The sequence below is a fragment of the Poeciliopsis prolifica genome, unplaced genomic scaffold (assembly GCF_027474105.1).
Source record: "Poeciliopsis prolifica strain line A6 unplaced genomic scaffold, Auburn_PproV2 SCAFFOLD035, whole genome shotgun sequence".
Taxonomy (NCBI): domain Eukaryota; kingdom Metazoa; phylum Chordata; class Actinopteri; order Cyprinodontiformes; family Poeciliidae; genus Poeciliopsis; species Poeciliopsis prolifica.
In genome coordinates this window covers 4,633,110-4,655,627 of record NW_026562410.1, presented here as the reverse complement: position 1 = coordinate 4,655,627, position 22,518 = coordinate 4,633,110, and the positions used below count along the sequence as shown (strand labels likewise).

At 43.9% G+C, this 22,518-nt stretch overlaps 1 protein-coding gene across 1 annotated transcript; it reads left to right on the top strand.

The window, feature by feature from the left end:
* The first annotated feature begins 79 nt into the window (after positions 1-79).
* Positions 80-11,734, top strand: LOC129374289 (TNF receptor-associated factor 2-like). Its single transcript, XM_055052633.1, has 11 exons — positions 80-440; positions 1,521-1,730; positions 2,962-3,040; positions 3,180-3,278; positions 4,658-4,819; positions 4,903-4,977; positions 5,719-5,793; positions 6,678-7,244; positions 7,644-7,821; positions 7,915-8,063; positions 8,580-11,734. The coding sequence occupies exons 2-11, from the start codon at positions 1,543-1,545 to the stop codon at positions 8,796-8,798; spliced, it is 1,791 nt and encodes a 596-aa protein (XP_054908608.1). The 5' UTR covers positions 80-440; positions 1,521-1,542; the 3' UTR covers positions 8,799-11,734.
* Positions 11,735-22,518: the final 10,784 nt, after the last annotated feature.

Genomic DNA, 22,518 nt, shown 5'->3' with positions numbered 1-22,518 from the left:
GTGTATGAAAACGGCATAAAAATATATACATATATATATAAATAAAAAAGACAGGTACGAACATTGGGGCTATTAAAAACAACCGTGTACGGAGACAGGGACGCGGCTGTTTATAGGCTCCTCTGCCTCGGCGGGTCCGCCTCCTCTCCCGGTTCTCAGCCAATCAGCGGTCCGCCTTTCCAGCTGGTCTGCCTGTCAACCCACGTCCAGCCCACCGCATGACGTAACGCCCAGTCTGAAAGTGCAATGGCGATATTGGACAATAACAGCCATCGCGTTGGGGGACCACATCTGTATTATGTGGCTAACGTCGAAGAAAACACCTCGAGCCGGCTGCGACACCACATATAATAACGGCAGAGCGCACGAGCGGGAGTCTGCGAGCGGGAACGGGATTTCACAGCCTGCGCGCGGGATGACAGTTTAGACTAAAACCGTTGGTAAGTGTGAACTCCACCGCTGGCCGCGGCGCTCACAAAGAGACGGCGTTTAAAAAGCTACACGGTTTGTTACAGACGGCAAAAGCTTCACATTTCAAAGGGGCGTGGCCGCGCGCTCAGGGTACCACTCACTAAAGGAGGCTGATAGCTTAGCAACAGCGACAAGGAAGGAGCAGCAAGAAGCGAGCGGAAAGAGACAATGGATGTGCAGCCTGGCCGCTCGGTTTCTGGGCAGACTGCGAGGGAAAACGAGGGAGATCCCCAGCAGTTTGCTCCCGGTGAAGTGGAAGGAGCCGCGGATGCAGAGTGGAAATGTAAACAAAGGGTGTGGGCCTCTCAGCTGGCCTGTGATGCTCTGTCACACAAACACACATGCACACACACTACCCCTTACTACTGTAAGTCAGGTTTTACACACACAATGGAAACACATCTGCGACAGATTGTCACCATCCCTGAGTCTAATTTCTGTTGCCTTTGTCCTGGAAGAAAATAACAAACTTATTTGTTTCACTGATCGTTTAAAAGAGATCTTAGAATATTTCCACAGATCTAAGGAAAGCATAAACTATATTCTTTAATACGTTTCTGACCCTTCTGTGAAGATTAATGCATTTTTTTTGTTGAATGTCTTTTAGGATTAAAAAAAATGTCTTTTTATTAGGATGGAGCTCTTTATTGTTATTACAAAAAAAAAGAAACAAAAGTGAAATATCAATAATTATATCAGCTCACTTGGGGTCAACAGGTCTCCATTACAACCACCAGATGTGTTCACAACCCCTGTTAAACATATCACCTGTTTTGTAATTTGCAAAAAATGTGATCATGATAAATTATTTCAACATGTTCTCCGCATATGAGGTGACATTCATTTTGCACAGATGAAATATAAAATCTAAGAGTGACCATCACTAAGCTTTGTTGACTCTCCCTGTGACCACACAGGATTAAAGCCAATGGAAGAAAAAATAGAATCCTACTTCTGAGATTATGGTCAGAATTGTGAGAACAACAACAAAGTCAGGGCATAATCCAAACTCCGGTTTCTCTCTCTTGACCTTTGCCATCTCCACCCAGGTGTGACGTGTAAACAGACGCCATGGCCACACAGGAACCATCCCCTCCGTCGTCCATGGAGAGCAATAAACCCGGCTACCCCAAGAAGATCCTGGGCAACAAGCTGGAGGACAAGCACCTGTGCAACTGCTGCCACAACATCCTCAGGCGGCCATTTCAAGCCCAGTGTGGACATCGCTTCTGCTCCTTCTGCTTCAACAGGACCGTGAGGTCAGAATCGTGATTGGTCGAGGCCGGGAAAACGGGAAGCCGTGCGACCAGTCTTTGTTGCCGTGCTGAGCTTGTGCGTTTTTATAAGCAAAATCAACAACGCTATGCTTCAAGATGATCTTAGGATGCATTTAAATTTCATCTCGCATCTACAAAGGCACCAGTCAGCTCACCCACGCGCTCAGCGGTGAACACGGAGCCAGATATTTACCCCGGGATGCGGCGGAGCCTCAAAGACAGAAAGCAATAATGTTGATTCTGGAACTACGTTTCATTGAGACACAAAACTAAGTCGTAGATTTATGACTGTGATCCATAGTGGACTAAAAGGCTGCAACAAATGAGAATAATTCCAGGTTTCATTTTCTTTTCCATTTATGCAATTGCTCAGAGTAATCATCTGAAAATATTTTGTCTGATGAGCTTTGTTTTAGGCAAGATTAAACAGAAACAAGACCATTTTTCACAATCAAGCTGAGAACTTCAGTTCCTACAAAATAACAGCAAGTCCTATGTATGTAATTTTAAAGAATAATTAATAATAATAAAAAAACGTTCTTGCTGATCTCTAAACATCTGACATCACATTTTTGCAAGATAAAAGTGTAGTGGCCTTTCAGCCTCCTGACTGTGGGTGCGCAGCAACAGGTGGGGGAGGTGCAGTGCTGGGTTGCTCCCCTCAGCCCAGTAAAACGTCGATCACTCCAGCAATTTCTTTGGCATCGCAATAGCAACATTTTAATGCATTATTTTGAAATTGTAGGTTTTTAAAACTCTGTGCTGAGAGCTCCCCGACCAGCAGGGAGCGACGACGCACTCAAGTTTTTAAAAAAAGAACAATGTTTGGGAGTTGATTTTAAAAAAATCTTGTTGTCGATAACTGCACATAAAAATGCAAAGTTTTAAGTGTCAAATTCCTCATTCAACTGGCATATAGATGTCATTTTTCCATTGCTGCTTGTAAAAACAAACAATTACTCGACTTCACCTGGTCTGTATTTAAATCATAATGAATGTAGCTGCTAGCTTAAGCTGGAAAAGTTGTAATAAATAGCATGTTTCGATTTATTACATCTTGACATGTTTGTAATGAACATGTTTGGAGTCGTCAGAAGGGAGCAGAGAAGGTGTAGGGTTTCTGTTTTTAACCCTTCGTGGTGGGCGCCTGGTGGCAGTATGTATTCAAGAGAACAAGATATAAACTAACTTGTTTCATGTGAATCCGTTGCAGTAATGGACCCCAGAAATGCAACGCTTGCATAAAAGAAGATATTTTTGAGGAGCCGACATCAGTTTTGAAGCAGGGATGTGTGAGTATCACGGCACGTTGGGGTGGCTTAATTCGTCTATGTTTGTTTTCTTAATATTGAGCAGAATAAACCATGTTTATTAGATTATTTTAGTCCTTTTAAGGAATCACATTTATAGTCCCTCCTGTGTCTTTTCCAGGCATTTCCTGACAATGCCGTTCGAAGGGAAGTTGAAAGCCTGTCTGCGGTTTGTATCAATGAGGACTGTACTTGGGAAGGAACCATTAAAGAGTATGAGGTTTGTTCTACTCCTCTTTTGTTTGCATGTTTCATTGTGATTCTGGGAAACGTTTGCAATGCAAATAGTCATTGAATCATCCCTCAATAGAGACATTGCAGGCTATCAATGCAATGTAAATTTGCAAGCACCTAAAAGCACAAAAATGCACAAATTAAAAGTGAGCAAAAATATGGAAAATAAAGACAAACGTTATATATTTTGTGGAAAATAAACCTGCACAGATTTAGAGTTTTTATTTATTTTTATTTTTTTTTACATATTTTTAAAAGCCTGCTTACTGTGTCTTTAAGAAAATATGTAGCTTCTGATAGGTTTGTTTACAAGATGTAGGCCTAGTGGACAAGTAGCCGGACATCTGGAAAAATAAATCAATTCTTATATGTTTTGGCTTAAAGTCCACAAGAAAACTCTGTTTAATAACACTCAAAATGATTATTTATAAAAACTAAACATTTATGAAAACAAATTGCCACTTTAGTGGTAATTTGTAAAAACTCCATATTTCTGTGTGTGTGCTACCCGACATGGTCTTTGTCTATCCTGGCACCATGTTTACTCCCTAACAGGAAGTCGTGGTTGATTTGAAGTGATGCAGGTTTTGCACTGCCCCCTATGGGTTTAGCATGCTTAAAACACCGCTCAGTGGTGAATTTATGCGGATTCGTGTGGATGAGAACCTTTCTGAAACCTTTCATGTGTGTGCGATATTAGAGTTATTTGCATTTCTAGCCTGAGCCAATCACACCAGTTCTGTCTGAAGTTATAACCCAAAAAAATCCCAGCAAACTACAGTGGAAAGCTTTTGATGCAAGTCTCAAAGTTTGAAGGAAGTTCCACAAAGTACTTTCTGTTCTTGAAATTTCTGAACTTGAATAAATAATTTCACTTTCATTATCCTACCTTGAAGCTAACATAAACCAATTACCTGGAACACTGAAAGTTTCATATGAGTTAATGTCAGAACATTGAGGGAAAATGTTAGTGTGTCTTTAAATATTGCGTGGTTTCAACTTCATATATGCATTTTTAATATATTTATCCGGTGTTGCTCATCAGCCAGGCTGTCAAGAGATTGTACCACACCCTCACTGTGCAGATCCCCCTGCTTCCTGCTGAGATTAATAAACACACCCTGTGTTTATGCTGTAAACAGCAGTGTTTATGTGGGGAATTTCCATGAACTTGCCTTTTATGCTTGCAGGTTAATGCGGGAGCTTAATCTTCCGCTAAATGACTTGTTTGGACTGTTGCGGAGTGATTAGAACGGGATCCTTTAAAGTAGCGGCAGTGTTTGCCTTCGCGTATTTGCACAGCCGAGGGCGTCGCCGAGCCGCCGCTTCGGATTCCCCTCAGCGCCATCTCCTCTCTCCCCGCAGCTGAATCACGAGGGGAAGTGCGAGTTCATGATCATCCCCTGCCCCTCCTGCAAAGAACGAATCCGCTTCAACGAGCAGGAGCGCCACAACGAGAGGGGGTGCCCGGAGAGGACGCTCAACTGCAAGTACTGCAAAGAGCCATTTCACTTCAAAAACATCAAGGTCAGGGATCGCCGCTTTGAATTGTCGGCAGGGCGTGGGAGCCAAAAGCGTTGCTTCACTGAAAGCACTGTTGCTTCTTTTAGGCTCATGACGAAATCTGCCCCAAGTATCCGATGATCTGTGAAGGTTGTGCCAAGAAGAAAATACCCAGAGAGAAGGTACCTTTGTAAAATAATAACTATCAATGCACTGGCATTAAAATTCATCTAGAAAAACGCGTAAAACAGAAAAAGACATGTATGAAAACACTGGAAAAATACAGTCTCACCAAGTTTTCTTCTAGTTTCGTGTACAAAAGTCTTAGTACTCCTGAAATAAGACAAAAATAATTTACAAGTAATTTTTCAGCAAGAAATAGGAGCTTATTTAAAGTCAATAATTTCTCAATATTGATGAAAAAAAATACTTGTTCCATTGGGAGATTATTTCATTTAATCAAGTTTCCCACATTATAAGTGATATCATCTGCCAATGGAACAAGTGCTTTTCATTAATATTAATGAATTATTGACTTTAAATAGGCTCCTCTTTCTTTCTGAAAAGTTACTTGTGAGTAAGTTTTATTGTATTACTACTGTACTAAGATATTTGCACTAGAAACTCGAGCAAAACTAGATTTTATTCCCTATTCTACTAACTAAAGCAGCCATCAGTGCATTCATTCTTTCATCCATTTATTGACCTGGTATGAAAATTTTAGTAAAAGTGGAAAACTTTAACATTTAACAAAACCGATGAGATCGGAAAGGCGGAGAAAGGAATAATTTAAGACAGTAAAAGTTTTTTTTTTTTTAATCTCTTAAACTATTTGTAATTTTTAAAAAATAAAAATAAACAATATATCTTACCTGTTTTGGATTGTCCGAGTCAGTTGGCTTTGTTTTTGTGTTTTATTTCAGTATGTGGACCATATTAAACTCTGCACTAAATTCCGAACTCCATGTCGGTTTCATGTCGTTGGATGTGACATGTCTGTAAGTATCCTGAATATTCATCTCTTCTCTGGGTTGAATGGTGAGACTGCGTACTTGTGCACCTATTTGAGCAAAGTTTGGAAATCCTCTGAAATGTTGGATTTTGGCATGTTGCGAGAACACAGGACATAGTATTTTATTGGAGGTTTGTGTTCGTCTTACTCTGATACCCCTAAATACCGTGGCATCTGTGTGGGGTTTAGTGTCGGCATAAATCCAGCTGCTTGGCCAAGGTCAGAGATACGGTGGCCCTGAAGTGCAAAATACCTCAATAATTCACTAAGCACAACTACAAATTACAAAACACAATGACATTAAAACGGAAGAGGTCGCTCCCAGTCGGACATAGTAGAAATGCCAGCAACTGGCCTAAGGTAAAGGTGACACAGGTCAATTCAGTTGTATGGCGTCAATATAGACATAGAGATGTTGAAGTTCTCCATAATCTCACCTATGTGGAGATTATAACCACTAGATGAGGGGTGCCCAAAGTGGGTCCTCGAGGGCCGGCATCCTGCACGTTTCAGTTCTCTCCCTGAGGGAACCAACAACCTTCTCAGCATGTCTGTGTTCTGCTGAGGCCTCTAATGAGCCATCATCGGATACAGGGAGAGAACTGAAACACGCAGGGTGCCGGCCCTCCAGGACCCACTTTGGGTGTAGATGTTGAATAAAAGAGAACAGAGAATAGAGCCTTGTGGAACTCCATATGATCTTTTTTTGCCTAAAAGTCAAATAAGGTCTGTCTCGGTACCTGACAGTCTTGCTCAGCTGTCTGATCAACATCAGGATGTGGATGTTAAGCTAAAGTGGTTAAGCTATAAGTTTCTTGCATTGTCGTTCTCCACCTGTTGAATTTTCTCGCTTGTTTCTTTTTTGTTTAGGTGGAGAAAGAGAAGATTCATGACCACGAACGCGCTTACGCCTACGAGCATCTTAACCTGCTCCTGCACTACATTATGGGTATGAAGGTGAGCATGGAGGGCCTGCAGCCCCAGGGACTGGAAGTAGCCGGACACAAACTGTTAGAACTCCAACAATCCCTCAGGGAACTCGAGGCCAGAGTCTCCCAGCTCAGCATCACCTCTTCAGGGCCTCCCGTGCAGGGAGCTGCCGCTTCCTCCTCTTCTTCCTCCGCCTGCAGCGCCGGCCCGCCCGCATCGGCTCCTCTTCCTCCACCTCCCACTCTTCCTCCGACGCTCTCCGTGTCTACCTCGTTCACACCCCTGCCCAGCTCGGTGGGCGCGGCGCTGGAGCTCCAGCTCCACAGCGAGAAGACCAAGGTGGCCGAGCTTGGCCGCAGATGCACGGAACTGGAGGTCAAGGCGGGGACGTTTGAAAATGTGGTGTGCGTTCTTAACAGGGAGGTGGAGAGGTTTGCCACAACCATGGAGGCCAGCAACCGGCAGCATAAACTGGACCAAGACAAGATCGAAGCGCTCAGTAATAAGGTATGACTTCAGGCTGCTGGTGAGTTTCGGTTTCCTCGAGCCGACTGTCGTTTCAGGAGCTGAAGACGGCGCACTCACGAGTCGAGTTTTAACGTTCCCTTCAAGATCGACAACAGACTGTTCTGATCTCTCTATTCTAATTAAGAATATCACACATTTGTTCATTTTTTTTGTTCACCTTTTATTTTTCAGTTCAGCAACCTGAGAGGTCCCTGTGTTATATTTACAAATATGTCCAGGTTACAATATGAGAAAACCACAATTTTCTTAAGTTTATTCACTTTAGTAGAGCTGACACAAAATACTGTCAAATGCAATGTTCTTTTAAATTCAGCATATTATAAAATTGTTGCCCTTTAAAACTTTTAGGTGATACGAATGCATGCATGTACCGTCCAGGTGCGACAGCTGGAGAGGACCGTCGGACTGAAGGACCTCACGGTGGTGGAGATGGAGGGCCGACTGAGAGAAATGTCCGCCACCACGTTTGACGGCATCTTCATCTGGAGGATCTCAGACTTTGCCAAAAAACGACAAGATGCCATCGCAGGCCGGGCTCCCGCCATGTTCTCACCAGGTAACAGCATTTCTGACCTCGAGTTCGAAGCCCAAACAAAGAGGCCGGTTTCTTAGAAGGCGTCCCGCTGAGCGCGCCTTTTCCTTCTTCCAGCTTTCTATACTAGCAAGTACGGCTACAAGATGTGCCTGAGGATCTACCTGAACGGAGACGGGACGGGGCGTGGCAGCCACCTGTCCCTGTTCTTCGTGGTGATGAGGGGACTGAACGACGCTCTGCTCAAATGGCCGTTCAACCAGAAGGTGAAACGCATGAAGAGGCATCGTTGGCGTGCAAATGGCTTTTAAATATCTGTTTTCACTTAAAGGTCCCTGTGGATGTTTTAATCTGAGAAAAATAAATTATGTGCATACCAACATAGATTTCGGTTGTTATGGCGATCTAATAAGACCACACCCAGATGCACTTAAAAACCAAAAGCATAAATAAAAATGATAATTCATCTAATTTAGTTTGGGTAGTTTTTTTATGGAGGGACAGTTTTATGCATTTTCCTATTGATCAATCTTTTACTGTATTGATACCATTAGGTAGATTTAGTTGCAGTAAAGTGGGTGAGATTTCTCCAGAATAAGACATTTTGCACAACCGCACAATACATATAAATATAATCTGATTAAAGGCGACCGAGTGCTCAATCCTTTAAAATATTAAAAACAGTGAAATATCAAAAAAAGAAACCTCACAGTATCCTCATTAGCCACTGCAAGTCGACTCGAGCGTTTCAAAATGGATCTCACAAATGTTGTAACACCCAGGTGACACTGATGCTGCTGGACCAGAGCAACAGGGAGCACATCATCGACGCCTTTCGACCCGACGTCACGTCTTCTTCCTTTCAACGACCCGTGAGCGAGATGAACATCGCCAGCGGCTGCCCGCTCTTCTGCCCGCTCTCCAAGCTGGACGGGAAGAACTCGTACATTCGCGACGACGCGATATTCATCAAAGCCATCGTGGACCTCACCGGCCTCTAGGCGTCGACGGTTACGGCGACCAGGCAGCTCCCTGACCAATTGAGGCTTCTGTTTTCTTTGGCCAGCTGTGATCCCGTTTGGGCTCTGTGAGGGGCCCGGTACCGTCCCTCGCCCCTCGCAGGAGGAGGACGTGCTTGCGGCCGTATGCCGCATGTGGCTGCTCAGTCCAGAGGGCGCTGGCATTGTCATACCAGGTGGTATCTGTGCGAGAGCCATCGTCATTGATGTACACTTGCTTTCTTTCGACATCTTCCCCAGTGGGGAGAACATCCTTTCTTTTTAGGATTCCTGGTTGAGCAGCAGCGTGGCTCGGTGAGCCACGGCGTCGGAAGAGGGAGGCACGCTGCAGTGGCGTGACGAGGACGAATATTTTTAACCTTCTCAACTTGTTGGCTTTCAGCTCGTGAAAGATCGTCTTAGAACAGGATTGTAGATTACTAATAGTTTGTGTGGTTATTCCGATAAAGCTGGCGTGCCATAGAGGTAGGGCTTCTTCTTCTTCTCAAAGGTCGTCATGGATATCGTGAGCTTGCTTGTGTTGAGTGAATTTACATAGACAAAACGTGGAGTTACGTTACGAATACGATAACCGGCTTTTTAGCGTTTCTTTCGGCTTTTCTCAGCAAACTGCATGCCGCCAGAGATTGATTGATTTATTTATACATTTTCTTTTTAATGAACGACTCCTTTTTCTCAACCTCGCTTCGCGAAAGTCAGTCATTAAAACCCATCGGTGATTTAGCTATCCGTGATGGTGGACATTGCCTGCATGCCTTCGGAGCCAGGCTGTTTTTTTTTTTTTTTTGGTTTTGCTTTTGACATGTAGAGTTTTTGCGTGTTTGTTGCCGTTTTTAGGGTTCGGTGGTTTGGTACATCTGTGGAAGATACAGCGGAGTTACCATGGAGTCAGGGCAGCTTGCCAGTCAAGCCCGAGGCATAACACTTGCACGGAGTTCTCCTGCAGGATTTGCTCACTCGCTCACAACTCAACACATAGCACTGTGCCCCACCACGGACTTAGGTGAACGCAGATTCACAAGGAGCTGAGGAATCGTTCTTCTGTGCTCATAGTTTTTCCGGTGCGTACCGTTTCTGAACGCCGACGTGAAACTTTATGTCAGTGCAAATAAACTGCAAGAGATCGCAAAGGTCTCGAGGCCGTCCCTGACGATATTTACTGCCGATTTGATGATTAGCGCCGATAAATCTTGACGTCGCTCCCCCCCCCCCACCCCCGTTTTTGCAGCGACACACATTCGACGTTGCACCTGCTTGCGCCGTCATTTTCTTCTCCCGCTTCCCTCGATTCTTCCACTAGAGGTCGCTGTTGTCGTGTGATTTGCATGCCGAGGCGTTAAGGTTCATGCTGGCCTGTTTGGAAAACCAGTTTTGACCTGTATTGAAACCTCTCTGTGCATGGGAGGCTTCAATAAATTTTTTGCTATGGAACTTCGAGCCGGCTGACTCTGTGAGCCGCGCGCGGAAACCTTTATTTGTATTTGTTTGGATGAGGATACGTGAACATAGACTAGTAATTATGTTATATCCGGCACTGCTCCACACAGGCAGAAGCCTATATTCATAGTAATGTATAAATATGTACCTTTTATATCATAATGTTGAAATAATCTATATATTGATGTTAATATACACAAGATGTTATAATAAACATAGTATTACTCAATACCTTATTAAAGCTATATCTATAGAGCAACCTTTTTTTGTTTCTTTGATGGTTTGAACAGGCCAGGACAACCTTTTTGTGGAGTGAGGATTTGCAGAGTGCAATATATGATTACGTCCTTCAGCCAGCTTCGCGAAAAGGGTCTGAACAGGTCACACTTATTCGTTGCCGTTTGTTTACACGAGTCGCTTTTGGAGCTGATGAGTCGCGACCAGTTTTGAACCTTCTAAGGAAACGTGGCGCTTTTCTGACCACCAAACACACAACCTCGTCAACGTGAGGCTCTTTAGACATTTGTCGTTCGTGAAACTAGCTGGCGCGCTCCCAGTCAGCCAGGAAGAACCACTCAGCTGTTGGAACGTGTCGTGAAATCCGCCGCATTTTTGTTCACAATTTTAAAACCTTTTAACGAAAGTCTTAAGGATGTAAAAAGTCCGATTTACATTCACTTTTTAAACTTTTGAGTGTGCTTGTGCCGTGCCAAACTCTAATATTACCTCTATATGCTAAAAGTGTTACACTGCAAGATTTCCTTTATGTTCTATGCTAAAATATGGTGCCAAATATGCGTCTGTGTAAGTTTGGATGATTATTATTATTTTTTATTTATTTAAATGCGTATGGGTGTTTTGGCAAGCATGTGACTTTCTGTTGACATGATGCATGGGGCCATTACTAGTATTAGTAATTATTTCACACGCTTAAATTGGTCCTCACATGGCAGAGGTTTGTGAATGTAAACTTTCATTCTGCATTTGTTTTTGTTTTTTCTTGACAAGTTGTTCTGTCATGTGATGCAACTGATCAAAACCAACTTTATTTGTGCACTTTCTACCATTTGTCTAAGCAGGGTATATATTTTGTTGAGTGATTTATGTATCTTGAACTCAGAGCCATATATACATATATATATATATTCTGATGTTGAGAATTGATGTGTTGTGCTAAAACAGCTCTTGCAGTATGTAATAAAATTTGTTGTTTTTTTTGCCACCAGAGTGTTGACTGTCTCATTCTCTTAGAAATGTATTTGCTCAGGCCCGAAACCTGGGAGTAGTGAAGGACCCTGACCTGAACCTTCAGAGCCACATAAAGACAGTTACAAAGTCGGCCTTCCATTACCTGAAGAACATCTCCAGGATTAGAGGACTAATGTCTGAGCCAGATTTCGAGAAACTCATCCCTGCGTTTATCTTCGGTCGCATTGATTACTGCAACAGCGTAATCAATCAATCAACTGCAGCTGATCCAGAACGCTGCTGCTCGTGTTCTCACTTTTATGTTTGTTACGATGTAAATAAAATTCGATTGATAAAAAACAGTTGACTAAGCGGTATGGTCAGGTCACTGTGGTTCACTTTAAACAAGTCAACAAAGATGTCAAAATAAGCTGACAGGTTCACATTGCAAACCAATCAAAGCTCAAAAACAAATCACAACCAATTTTGCTGTTTGTTTTAATTCTTTCGGATTAAACTTCTCGCTTCATCACACCGGCCAGCACATTCTGTGCACATGAATCAGAGACATCGACGTTAAGTCTCCAGAACGGTTCCATCGCTAAGCTGGGCTTAAAATGTGCGCGCTTGGCTTTTTATCGCCCTCCGTAATTCCTCTCTCTTCTGTTCTCCATGGCTCCGCAGAAGAGACACAAACAGACCCTGAAGCACGTGTTAGGAAACCCGCAATGTCTCCCAAGCAATTCCACATCAAAAACCGCTTGGAAGCGTCGACAAGAGAGCCAGGACGGAAAGAAACGGGCAGATTTCGCTTTATTTCGTTTTCTGGAACCAATTCTATCCAACATCCAACAGCCACCTGCAAAACAGCATCTTCTACCATGATTACCAAGAAGAGTCGACAAGCAGACACGGACGACGGATCCAGTGGAACTTGTCTGCAGATTGAGCATGGAGCTTCCAACTGTTCATAAAAGAAATGAAAAAAAATCAGCCTTTTAGATTCAGACATAAATCTAAAAGTCAATCCGGTGAGAAAGAAAGGCTCTGAAACCTTATTAAATCTCATGCATGAGACTCATTCCTGCGCTCGCTAGAGGGCGCCACCTATCCACCAAATAATCACTACGCCTCTGCTCTGGTTTGCTTGTGCAGAACACCTTCAACAGGGACCTATAAAGTAATGAGACAGATGGAAACCGAAGACGTGGATATACATCGGGGTCGAGCCGTCGCTCAGAAACCGTTCTCTTGTCGCTCCGGATAAAATCGTTTTACCTTTCGAGACAAAGAAATCAAACGTGTGGGATTCACCATGCACTAGACATGTCAGTCTATCTTCACCTTGATATTTAAAAGGCCTCCTCGGCTCCTCTCTGAGACGCAGAGTGAAGGAAGTGAATGAACAAAGCAAACGGTTACTTCCACAGGATGTGGTCGGGCAAGTCAGCTGAAATGAGGCGTTTAATTTAAAAAAAAAGAAAAAAAAGTCTCGTCTTTCTGTTGCCTGAAACTCTTTTGAAGGTCAAGTCAGACGCTTTTGAAACTCTCAGATGTGTGGAAGCAAAAATAAATATTATGTAACACGCATTTACCCAAAGCCTAATACTTCTTTTAAACACGTGGCAAGTTCATTCCAACTGGACTTCGCCCTGAACAAAAAGAACCTGCCGTCTTTGTTTGACAGAAATGTTGAATGCATTTGTGTTTCACACGCGAGAACGAAACGTTGACGAAAAGTTTAACCAAATAACCAACACAGAAAACAGCGCAGACTGACGTGCTCAGTAAAAAAAAAACAAATAAAGAAGCGCCACAAATAGCAGAGGCACCCGAAGTGACAGCGCCAACATCGGTATCGGCCGTTATCGGTATCGGCCGTTATCGGTATTGGCCATTATCGGAGGAACTGGCTTGACGTTAATGTCCGATATTTATTTCCAACTCGTTGCCGTTTGTTTCCCTTCATAAAGACGGATCTTAATAATGGCCGCCGTCGAAGCTGGCCTCTCCAAACCTCTTGTTGTCGGTTACAGTGTTTATAACTGATGTCGTGAGGAGTACAGAACACGTCAGCCGCTGCAGTCGTCGGGAAAACGGACTGGAAAATGGCGAGCTGTCAAAAACACAAAGACCGCGTTTTGAAGAAACCGGGCCAGTTTGGTGGCAGCAGAGCGGTCGAGCTGCAAACGATTAAAGGTCACCGCGAGAATTTTCACAGGAGCAACCGCCACCAATCCCTGAGCTCTGAAGATTTTAGTACAACGAGCTGCAGCTCAGTTTTCAGAGCTCAGTCCCTGAGCTCTGAAGATTTTAGCACAATGAGCTGCAGCTCAGTTTGAGGGATTATTTAGACTTTGTTCTCCGAGAGTCGCAGTTCACACGTGGGCAGGCTAATGAAATCATTTTGTTAAATCTGTAGAGAGGAGCTTCTCTTACCTCCCAAGGTTTTAAAAACACAAAAAAGCAAAAATCTAAACATCTCGGGTCGGGTCAGTTCGGATTTTTGGCAAAGCTGACCGGCCTGCAGCGGGAAGCGACTATTTCTATTTCGTCTGGGATTAAGCAGCAGGGATTTGAAGACGCCGCCTCACTCAGAGGGAAATGTTGTGTTCACTGCCCGCCTCTCATGTCCCACATTAGCAGAGCAAATGAAGTTGCCGTTAAAATCGGGTCAGTCCTCAGGGTCTCGTCGATACATAATTAAAACAGGATGTAGACGACGGCTTCGTTTGCACTGTGAGCCGCGCGGGCGGCTGGATCCGGATCTGAGGTGGAAACAACGGCTTTGTCCTTTAACACGCCGGGAAACACGTTTGGACAAACATAGCAGCTGAGGGACATTTGGTTTCACGGTGTGACTCACTGGAAAGCAAGATTTATTTCACTATGCAGTTTTATAAACGATGATCAAGATTTGCACCAAAAGACAATTGCTTTTTCACATGTTAAAACTCAACCAATCATCCTTTTGTACGCGCTGCTAAATGAGCTCAAGGAACTGCATGCCATTACAGGAAGCTGTTTGTCCTCCATCGTTGGTAGCCATGCTAACTGGCATTAGCATTCATGACACGCCCGCTGTCGGGAGGGAGCTGTAGTGTGGCGGTGAGGAGCTGAGGGTGATTGGCAGCGCCAAGACCCTCCTCCCGGCTCTGATTGGCTGTTTCTGAGGAAGTAGTGCCTTTCTTTTTGATGTCTCACAGATTTATCTGTCAACTCCTGGAGGTAAGTTTTACAAATATGTGAAAGACATGTTTTTTTATAAGGTCGCATGCTGTCGCTTTAAGATTCACTACAGTTGTTGGAAGAAAAACAAAACAAGCTTCTAAGGGTGACACAGAAAGCCGGCAAAAAACTAAAACGTAAAACGGATATTAGAAAATCCAACTTTGCAGAAGACGCATGAACAGATGACAGAACGTTGGATTTTATCTAGTTGAACTAATTGAACGTTATGAAGTTTTGTGCGGCGTTTATTCGTCCTATTTGCTGTCCAGCATTCTTCCTTAAATCTGTCTCATAATGCGAGGTGGGGGGGAGAGAGGATATGGTTTAATTCATGACACGCAGAGAAGATTTGCCGGTTCAATTTCCACAACCACAGGAGTTTCTTGCACGCTAATGATTCCAAATGAAGCTGATCATAACTCAATAGCGCCCTGGAAATGAGCAGCTGGCAGTGAAACATTTTGACATCCTTTATAATGTTTGCACTGCTGTATTTCATCAGCGATGGAACAAGAAGCTATCCGCTTATGGAACAGGATTTTGCCATCAAAACAAATATTTGGGGGGAAAAAACAAAAACCAGTAAGCCAGTCAGAAAAAAAACACTCATATGGAGAACTGCAGGATTTCAACACAAATTGAATCTTAAAAGAGAGGCCTCTTAAAAACGCCGTTACTTGACAGATTTGTCACTTTAACTGCGTTCAGAGTTGATTAACTCGTTTCGCGTTTGAGGTTCGTTTCTGTTCGCCAGCAGATCCTCTCTTCTGTCTCCCCCGGCCAGAATGGATCAGTCTGGACTCGGGGACTTCACCTGGGCCGACCTTGGCTGCAATGGTCCAAATAATTTCCCTCCTGTTCAAATTGACGACTGGTCCGACTCAAAAAGAAAAAAACAACAAAAACAAACCATATTCTCTTTTAGCATCTTTTATCTCGGCTATTGAAACCAAAGGCGTCAAGAAGCGACCAGAGATCCTGTTCATGCATGTTGACTACATCTGAGTGCAGCACAACTTGCTGAGCAAAAAAAAAAAATGCAGAAACTTGAACGAGTTGTCAAAAACTGTAAAAAAGACAACGAAAAAGAAGGAGAATTTCTTTTTTATGACTTTATTTGTCTGCTGCCGCTTAGAGGCCGGCTAATAAAATCAAACTAATAAATCGCGCCAACAGGAACTTCATGTTCTTCTTGCAGTAAGTAGCCTACACTTGACGGCGACGACAAATAACTCAGACCAGAGAAACAAAAATCGACTGAACAAATCAAAATGTCACGACACAGTGAGGCCTGGATTCCTCCTTCCTTCCTGCTCGTTATCACCAGCATCCATATCCAACCGAAGCTAAAACCTCATTTCTTTCTCTGCACGCTGTAAAACTCCGGCGCGATCGAGCTTGTAAACTTTTGCGGCGGCGCAGGAGGATGGAAGCATCCAGGCCGCTGAGGCCGGACGCGCTTGCCAGCTCCAATCTCTCACTGTCTGCAGGCGCTGACCTCTTTCTGCTCGTCTGACGGCTTATTAGCCGTATTGATTTTTGGCCTCTTTATGTCGCAGCGCTTCCTGCAGGGAGGCAAATCCGCGGCGCACACATCAGCCACTCAAGGTCACCAAAAGCATGAAGCCAAGGCGGCTCTGGGGGGATTTCCTTTTTTTTTTTTTCCTTTTGTCCCAAGAAAGGGCTGCGATAGATGAACCTTGCTGAAGCGGTGGCGGCAGCGTGTCCGGCTCTGAGTCTTCTGCTGGACTGTTTTTTATTTATTTATTTTGTTGGCACTGAAGCAGGGGACACCCGCAGCTGGAAAACCTTCCTCTGTAAGTGTTTTCATATGGAAAAAAAAACAAAACAAAACAACCTTGTTTGCATGCAGCATCTTTTTTTTTTGTTAAAAATGACATCATTGTAAGGCGGAAGCATAGAAATTGTTTGGTGGATCGACTCTTGTTTGAATGTGGGGATTCATAGATGTTGTAGTTCTTCCTTTTAATTCTGCATAATTCATTTTCATGCACTAAATATATTGGGTTATTCTTGGATGTTGCAGCTGTGTGACTTTTATCTGTTGGGAATGTTATTGGCGTTTTTCTGGTTTTAGGGACTACAGAAATTCTCGAGACCTCTTCCAAAAATGCATATTTTAATACACCAACTATACCTTTATGTGCATTAACATGCACAGTGCAAACGTTCTTTATAACATCTTGTGAACGGTTGAAAACAGCTCATGGCTCCTTTTCTCAGCAAATTTGGTAGATGGGCAACATTATCTTCGGAAAGCGTTCCCTGATGTCTTCTAGAAATGGTCCAACCTGCAGATGCAACTGGTGACCTTCTCTCCCAGTGTCTTCCTCCATTTGGTGGTACTGATCTCTCTGATCCAGGTTCAAGGTTCAAGGTTTTCTGTGGTCCTTAATCCTGAAGATGCTCAACTCTGACCCCTCTCTGCTGAAACCAGTGTGCACTGGAAGGCCCTGAGTGCGGTTCATTGCGTGAATAACAAATCCCCAAAAGGTCCTCAGGAATCTCCGCTTCAAGCATGCTGCTTGTTAGCCAGACTGAGGGTAAATCCCTTTTAGCCACAGCGTAAATTTGGACCCATCAGAGAGAGCAGGGCAGGTCTGCCAAGGAAAGATCTGATCTAGAGAGCAATGGATGATGTCACAACAGATCTTGCGGTCTTTAAATGTAAAACTAAACGATGGATTATTTGTAAATGTAGTTTGTTAACCGGTCCAAAGCAAGCAGCTCTGTAAGATAAGCATGCCTGTCACCCTGAGGTTTCAGCAGCCAAGCAGGTCTGGATTTTCATGCCCGACCTCCAGATGTTTCGCCTCGAAAGCTGAGGCGCGTGCGGTCGAAGCTCGATTTCCAACGTAAAGTAAATATTGAAAAAGTGGCCTGACCTAAATAACTACTTCGAGCCAGAAATGGGGGGTTGGCCATGAAAATGACAACTGGTGCATCTCTAATTGTGTCGTTAAGTTGTCAGGACCAATCACCACACAGTGACATGACACGTCGTCTCACACACACACACACACGGATAAAATATATGTATGTTTAGTAACAGATTCAGAAATACTGCTCAATTTCCCAAACACAACAACAGAGCTCGTCAGGTCGAAAGCTCTCGGAGCGACGGTGAACATCCCGGTGTAAGTTCTTTGTGGTTCTGTTCAGCGGAGGGTTCGCCTTTCTCGCGGACAGATGTGACAGGGGGAGGAGGGAGAGGTTTTGTTTTTTTTTTCCACGAGGATTTCCAACCGCGAAGTGCCTGACGTCAAACTTGGATGGCACGGTTCTGCGCCTGCACACATTTCTGGCTCACGCTGTGTGCGGATGACTGCCTTCCCAGGCAGAGATCTGGCACCTGGGTAGGTGTAAAACTGGAACATTAACGTTCTGACTCGACCCAACGTCCCCGCCTCAATGCAGAGGCGACTTCAGTGGAGCAAGAAGGAGGAAAGGGGTTATATTTAGCCCCTTTGACAAAGTGAAAACTGAATAGCATTCCCTCTTAATGATCTGCACATGTTTTATGAAGCACTCAGAGCTGAAAAAATACCATACGTTGCTTTCAAAATGTTCAAAAGTGTAAAGTCACTGCGATCCATGGCCTGTAAATAAATTCCAGTGCATCCAATTGTTAAATACGTTTGATTTTTTTTTTTTTGTTAAACAGAGATTATTGTGGATCAACAAAATACAAATTTTTGCAAAGTAATATATGAATAACATTTAGTTATTATTTCTAACACTGAATACCTTCTTACTTACATCAAAGTAAAATTTATTTATGTTTGTAAAAGAAAGTGTTTTTGTGGTCAACCCGTTGGCGTGGGAACCATTCAGCTGCGCAAAACACCTGAGTGGACCTCGCCCTGCGTTCGAGGACGAAGCTCCTGCAGACTAGCCAGCAGCAATTAGTAAACACCGGGTGTAAGTGAGCATGTGTTGAGCCTGTATTTCAAGCTTCTTCACGTTGCAACTCCGGTAAAAACATTAAAGGGTTAAAAGAGGAACCGTGTCGTGATGACTTCCTGAAGGCAGAGTTCCGCAAAGAGTCAAAGCTTCTTAAAGAGACAGAGGCCCAATTTCAAGGCGCTAAGTACAAACTCAAATTTGACATATATAGCATTTTTGTAAAAGACACAGTTGCTTGAATGTGCTACGAAATGACACGAGGTGGCTCTAAAACGCAACACTGCCCCTTTAAATTGAAGGCGACAGAGCACGCCTTACACACCTGCTGGCAAGTTTCTGTGTTTACGTCATTGCTCTCCTCCGGAGTCGAGTCAAAGTGAACTTGTCTGTCTTCGTCCAGTAGACGGTGTCCTCTGATGTTTTAAGAAATCCCATATTTTACGTCCAGTACCTTTTATTTCACCTTTGAAAACATTAAGCGCTGCAGCCCCTGCCTGCAGGAGCAAACCCCGATGTTTTCTCGATTACGTTTCAAGTAAGCTCCAGTAATGAATCACCCAAGCACACAATGTACAACCTTGTTTACCTCCGGGTGGATTATTTATGAAGTCGTTTCAGCCGATCTGACGTTCTCCCGCAGCTTGTCGAGCAGCTTGTCGTACCCGGATGTCTTGAACGTGTCGGTGGAGCCGACCACCCGGCATCACTCATCTCACCCGGCGACGGCGGTCTGGAGTCGGAGATGGATCTTCCTTTCGCAAAACAAGAGAGAAGGGGAAAAAAAAATCTTTAAATCAAAACCAAAACAGTGAGACGTGTTGCTGTGCTGAGTGAGGCCTTAAATCTGATGAAACTGTTTAGAACAAGTGACGGCCGGAGTGTTAACTTCATTCCCTTCTGCTGACGCAGGAATCTTTCCTCTATCAATTTGCTGCGAAGGTAAACATTTAGTCCAAATGTGACACGTGGAGATGGTGGAGCTGCGAGCGGCTGCGTGCTGCAGCTGCCCCTCTGCTGACTCAGCGTTGGAAAGCCGAGGGTTCCTTAAATCGAAATGTTCCCATGACATCACCAGGAGAAAATGTGTTGCGCTGGAGAACCACCGCTACCTGTTACTGATCAGTCAGAGTAAATTCAGAAACTGAAAAACATTACTGAAGGAAAAGAAGAAAAATAGAAAAAGTCTGTCCTGCTTAGTGATTTTTGTTGCTGTTGTTTTTTGTCACACTGAAACGTTCTTGATGGTTCCCACATATGTCTGGTATTCACAGAAAAACGTTTTCCTGCTTTGCCCGCAGTAAACGAACTCGATTCAGTGAAGGTAGTGTGACAACCACTGAAGGCCTGCTGTCGTCACATCAGCCTTGCAGACCACTCAGGTCTTGTCGTTCCAGCATCTCTCTGGAACCGGAACCGGAACCAAACCTTCTCTGGTGACGTGAACCAGTCTGCAGACTGACTGTGGCAGTCTCAATAGTGAAGAATATCACTCCTCCTGTCCAGATGTAGAAGGATTTGCACTTTGTAGACATTTCACGTGTAAATAGTCTGTAGTCGTTTATTTTTTTTTCAGTTTTAGCTTCTTCCCAACTCACCGTTCAGATTTGCAGCTTCGTCATTCCTTGAGCATTCGAGAGAGCGTCGCCGCAGAATAATTCAGGCTCCCCCATCCCAAAGATTTTGCTTTCGACGAGTCCCTGTTGGAGAAATCCCTCGGCTGCGCGTGCAAAAACAGAGTAGCTGCTAACAGAGGCCACGCAGACTCTGTGAAGGCCGTCCGTCTCCCAGGGTGGCGAAACGTCAGCTGGATGGAATTAGGCAGGTTCTGCAGGGGGGGGAGGCTCTTGGTAGAGGAACAAAGGCTTCTGCAGCGGGGAGTTATGGTTTGTGCGCCGTACGGTATTTTGCCTCAGCCGCAATAATAAGCAAGAAGACGCTTGAGAAATGGAGGGAAACCGAGGGTCTCCGTGGAGCAACGGCGCGGCGGGAAGGACTCAGCGTTCAAAACGTCTGAACTGAAACGAGAACACGAGACGTTCACAAGATCTGGAAGATATGGAAGAAGATGAAGGCCACTGCAAAAAACAAAAACAAAAAAACAGAATCCTCATAATTTTATGTTCAAGCTCAAATTCCTGACTTTTTCTCAGAATTGTCTTTGATACAGATTAGAGCTCCAGTCTCATGTCACATGAAAATAAATCAATGCCAGTAATTAAGATAAATAGCTTTAAAGTGCAATTAAATAAAGCAGTTTTCATCAGCGTTACCCGGGCTACTTAATTATTGAGTGTGTCCCACTTAACTAAATCACCAATCAAATCTTGAATCATCACAATTAATCCAGTTGCCTATTTTTCGCAATAAATAAAAAAAAGATGATTATAATTAAATGGTGAGATATTTTTTAAAACTATTTAATGCATTAAAAATATAGGGGGAGGGGAAGAGGGAACCAAACAACTTCTCTCTGGTTGTTGTGACCGTAACAGAAAATTGTCTTATACTGAGGTGATTGTGTTTGTCTATTAGAGATGTTTTTATTTGTTTTGTCATTATTATTATTAATATTATTGAACTTTTTTTAAGAAAAAAAAAAAACACCTCTCCCCTCCGGTTTTACTTGAACAGTGCTGCCCTCTATGGGCCGTTGATGGTGATGAAAAGAAAAACTGTTTTGCAATAAAGAATAAAGGGTATGTGATGAACCGCAGACCAAATTTGACTGCGGTTTGGTCTTGGTTAAGTCGTTTAATGCGATAATCAAATATGTTGAAATGAGTTTATCTGAAATTTGGCTCTAGTTGAGGGACAACGGTGGCCCTCAACCGTAACAGTCAACGTGATTTTAGCTCATTTCAAAAAATTTGTCTCAAAAGATGAAAAGAAGTGATAAAAAAAAACCCTCTTTCATGCACTTAACCCCACACCGACCCAACGACTCCAGGTTTCCGAGCGCGGGGATCGGCGGGGCATGCAGGAGCGACACCGCGTCAAAAGCCGCCATCGCCCGTTCTCGTTTTAGTCCTTTGTGTCTGCTAATTGGCTGCGACGGCTTCGCTCTCAAGCGGGCCAGTCCATTAACTCGGGAAATGAAACGAAGGGAAAGAGGGAATGAGTCACCACTGATTTAATTGGATAGCATTGTCTCCACTACGTAGCACGCGTTCCCGCTTTTTACTGCCTTATGTTTTATTACTGAAAGCAATTACAGCTGTTTTGTTGGAATCTCTTGTATAAAACGTAGTCGATAGGGAGACTGTTGCCCCTCTTGAGGATGTTGAGATGAGATTTTGGGTCAAGAAAATTGCAGTCAGAATGTTTTTGAGGCTTTTCAGCCCGAACCTCATAATAATGGACACAAGAGAAGACTTTCTGCCTGTCTGAAATCTTTACCCATATTTTAAATGTTACTTTTTCCTCTCGCAACGGAGCGACATTGTTAGCTCAGGTAGAGTAGAAACATCTTCTGATGTTCGTCGGTTCTCAACGTCTGGAGGTCAGAATGGGTTTTCTCTGTCTCAAACTAAGAGTCTACGTCTTGAACTGGGCTGTTCGTAAAGGTTGCCAGTGGGCGCAGATCGTTCGGCGTGCCACACTGAACCCGAAACCTCTGCTTTGACTCATCGACCCCGTCATCCCTAAAGCCCGTTACGGCTGCCACAGCGAGCACAACAAAGGGAAGTCATCTCCTCGGCGTCTGCAGCTTTTTCCGATCCCAGCCGCTCTGAAGTACAGTCAAAAGCTTCCGCCAAACGTGATGGCAGGCCTTAGGAATGGCCACAGGAAGGTCTACCGATGCCTTCAGAGCCTTATTAGTTCATGTTTGTGGGAGCTGCAACTTCTCTGATCTGGTTAGCATCAGTGCGTGGCCTGTGGGTGACTCCTACTTAGGATGTGTGGATGTGATGTCGCCTTG

Bases quoted from the DNA above. Each gene is read 5' to 3' on its own strand.
- LOC129374289 (XM_055052633.1), top strand. From the start codon at position 1,543: ATGGCCACACAGGAACCATCCCCTCCGTCGTCCATGGAGAGCAATAAA. The intron at 3,041-3,179 runs GTGAGTATCACG...TGTCTTTTCCAG, and splicing joins CAGTTTTGAAGCAGGGATGT to GCATTTCCTGACAATGCCGT. The intron at 8,064-8,579 runs GTGAAACGCATG...TGTAACACCCAG, and splicing joins AATGGCCGTTCAACCAGAAG to GTGACACTGATGCTGCTGGA.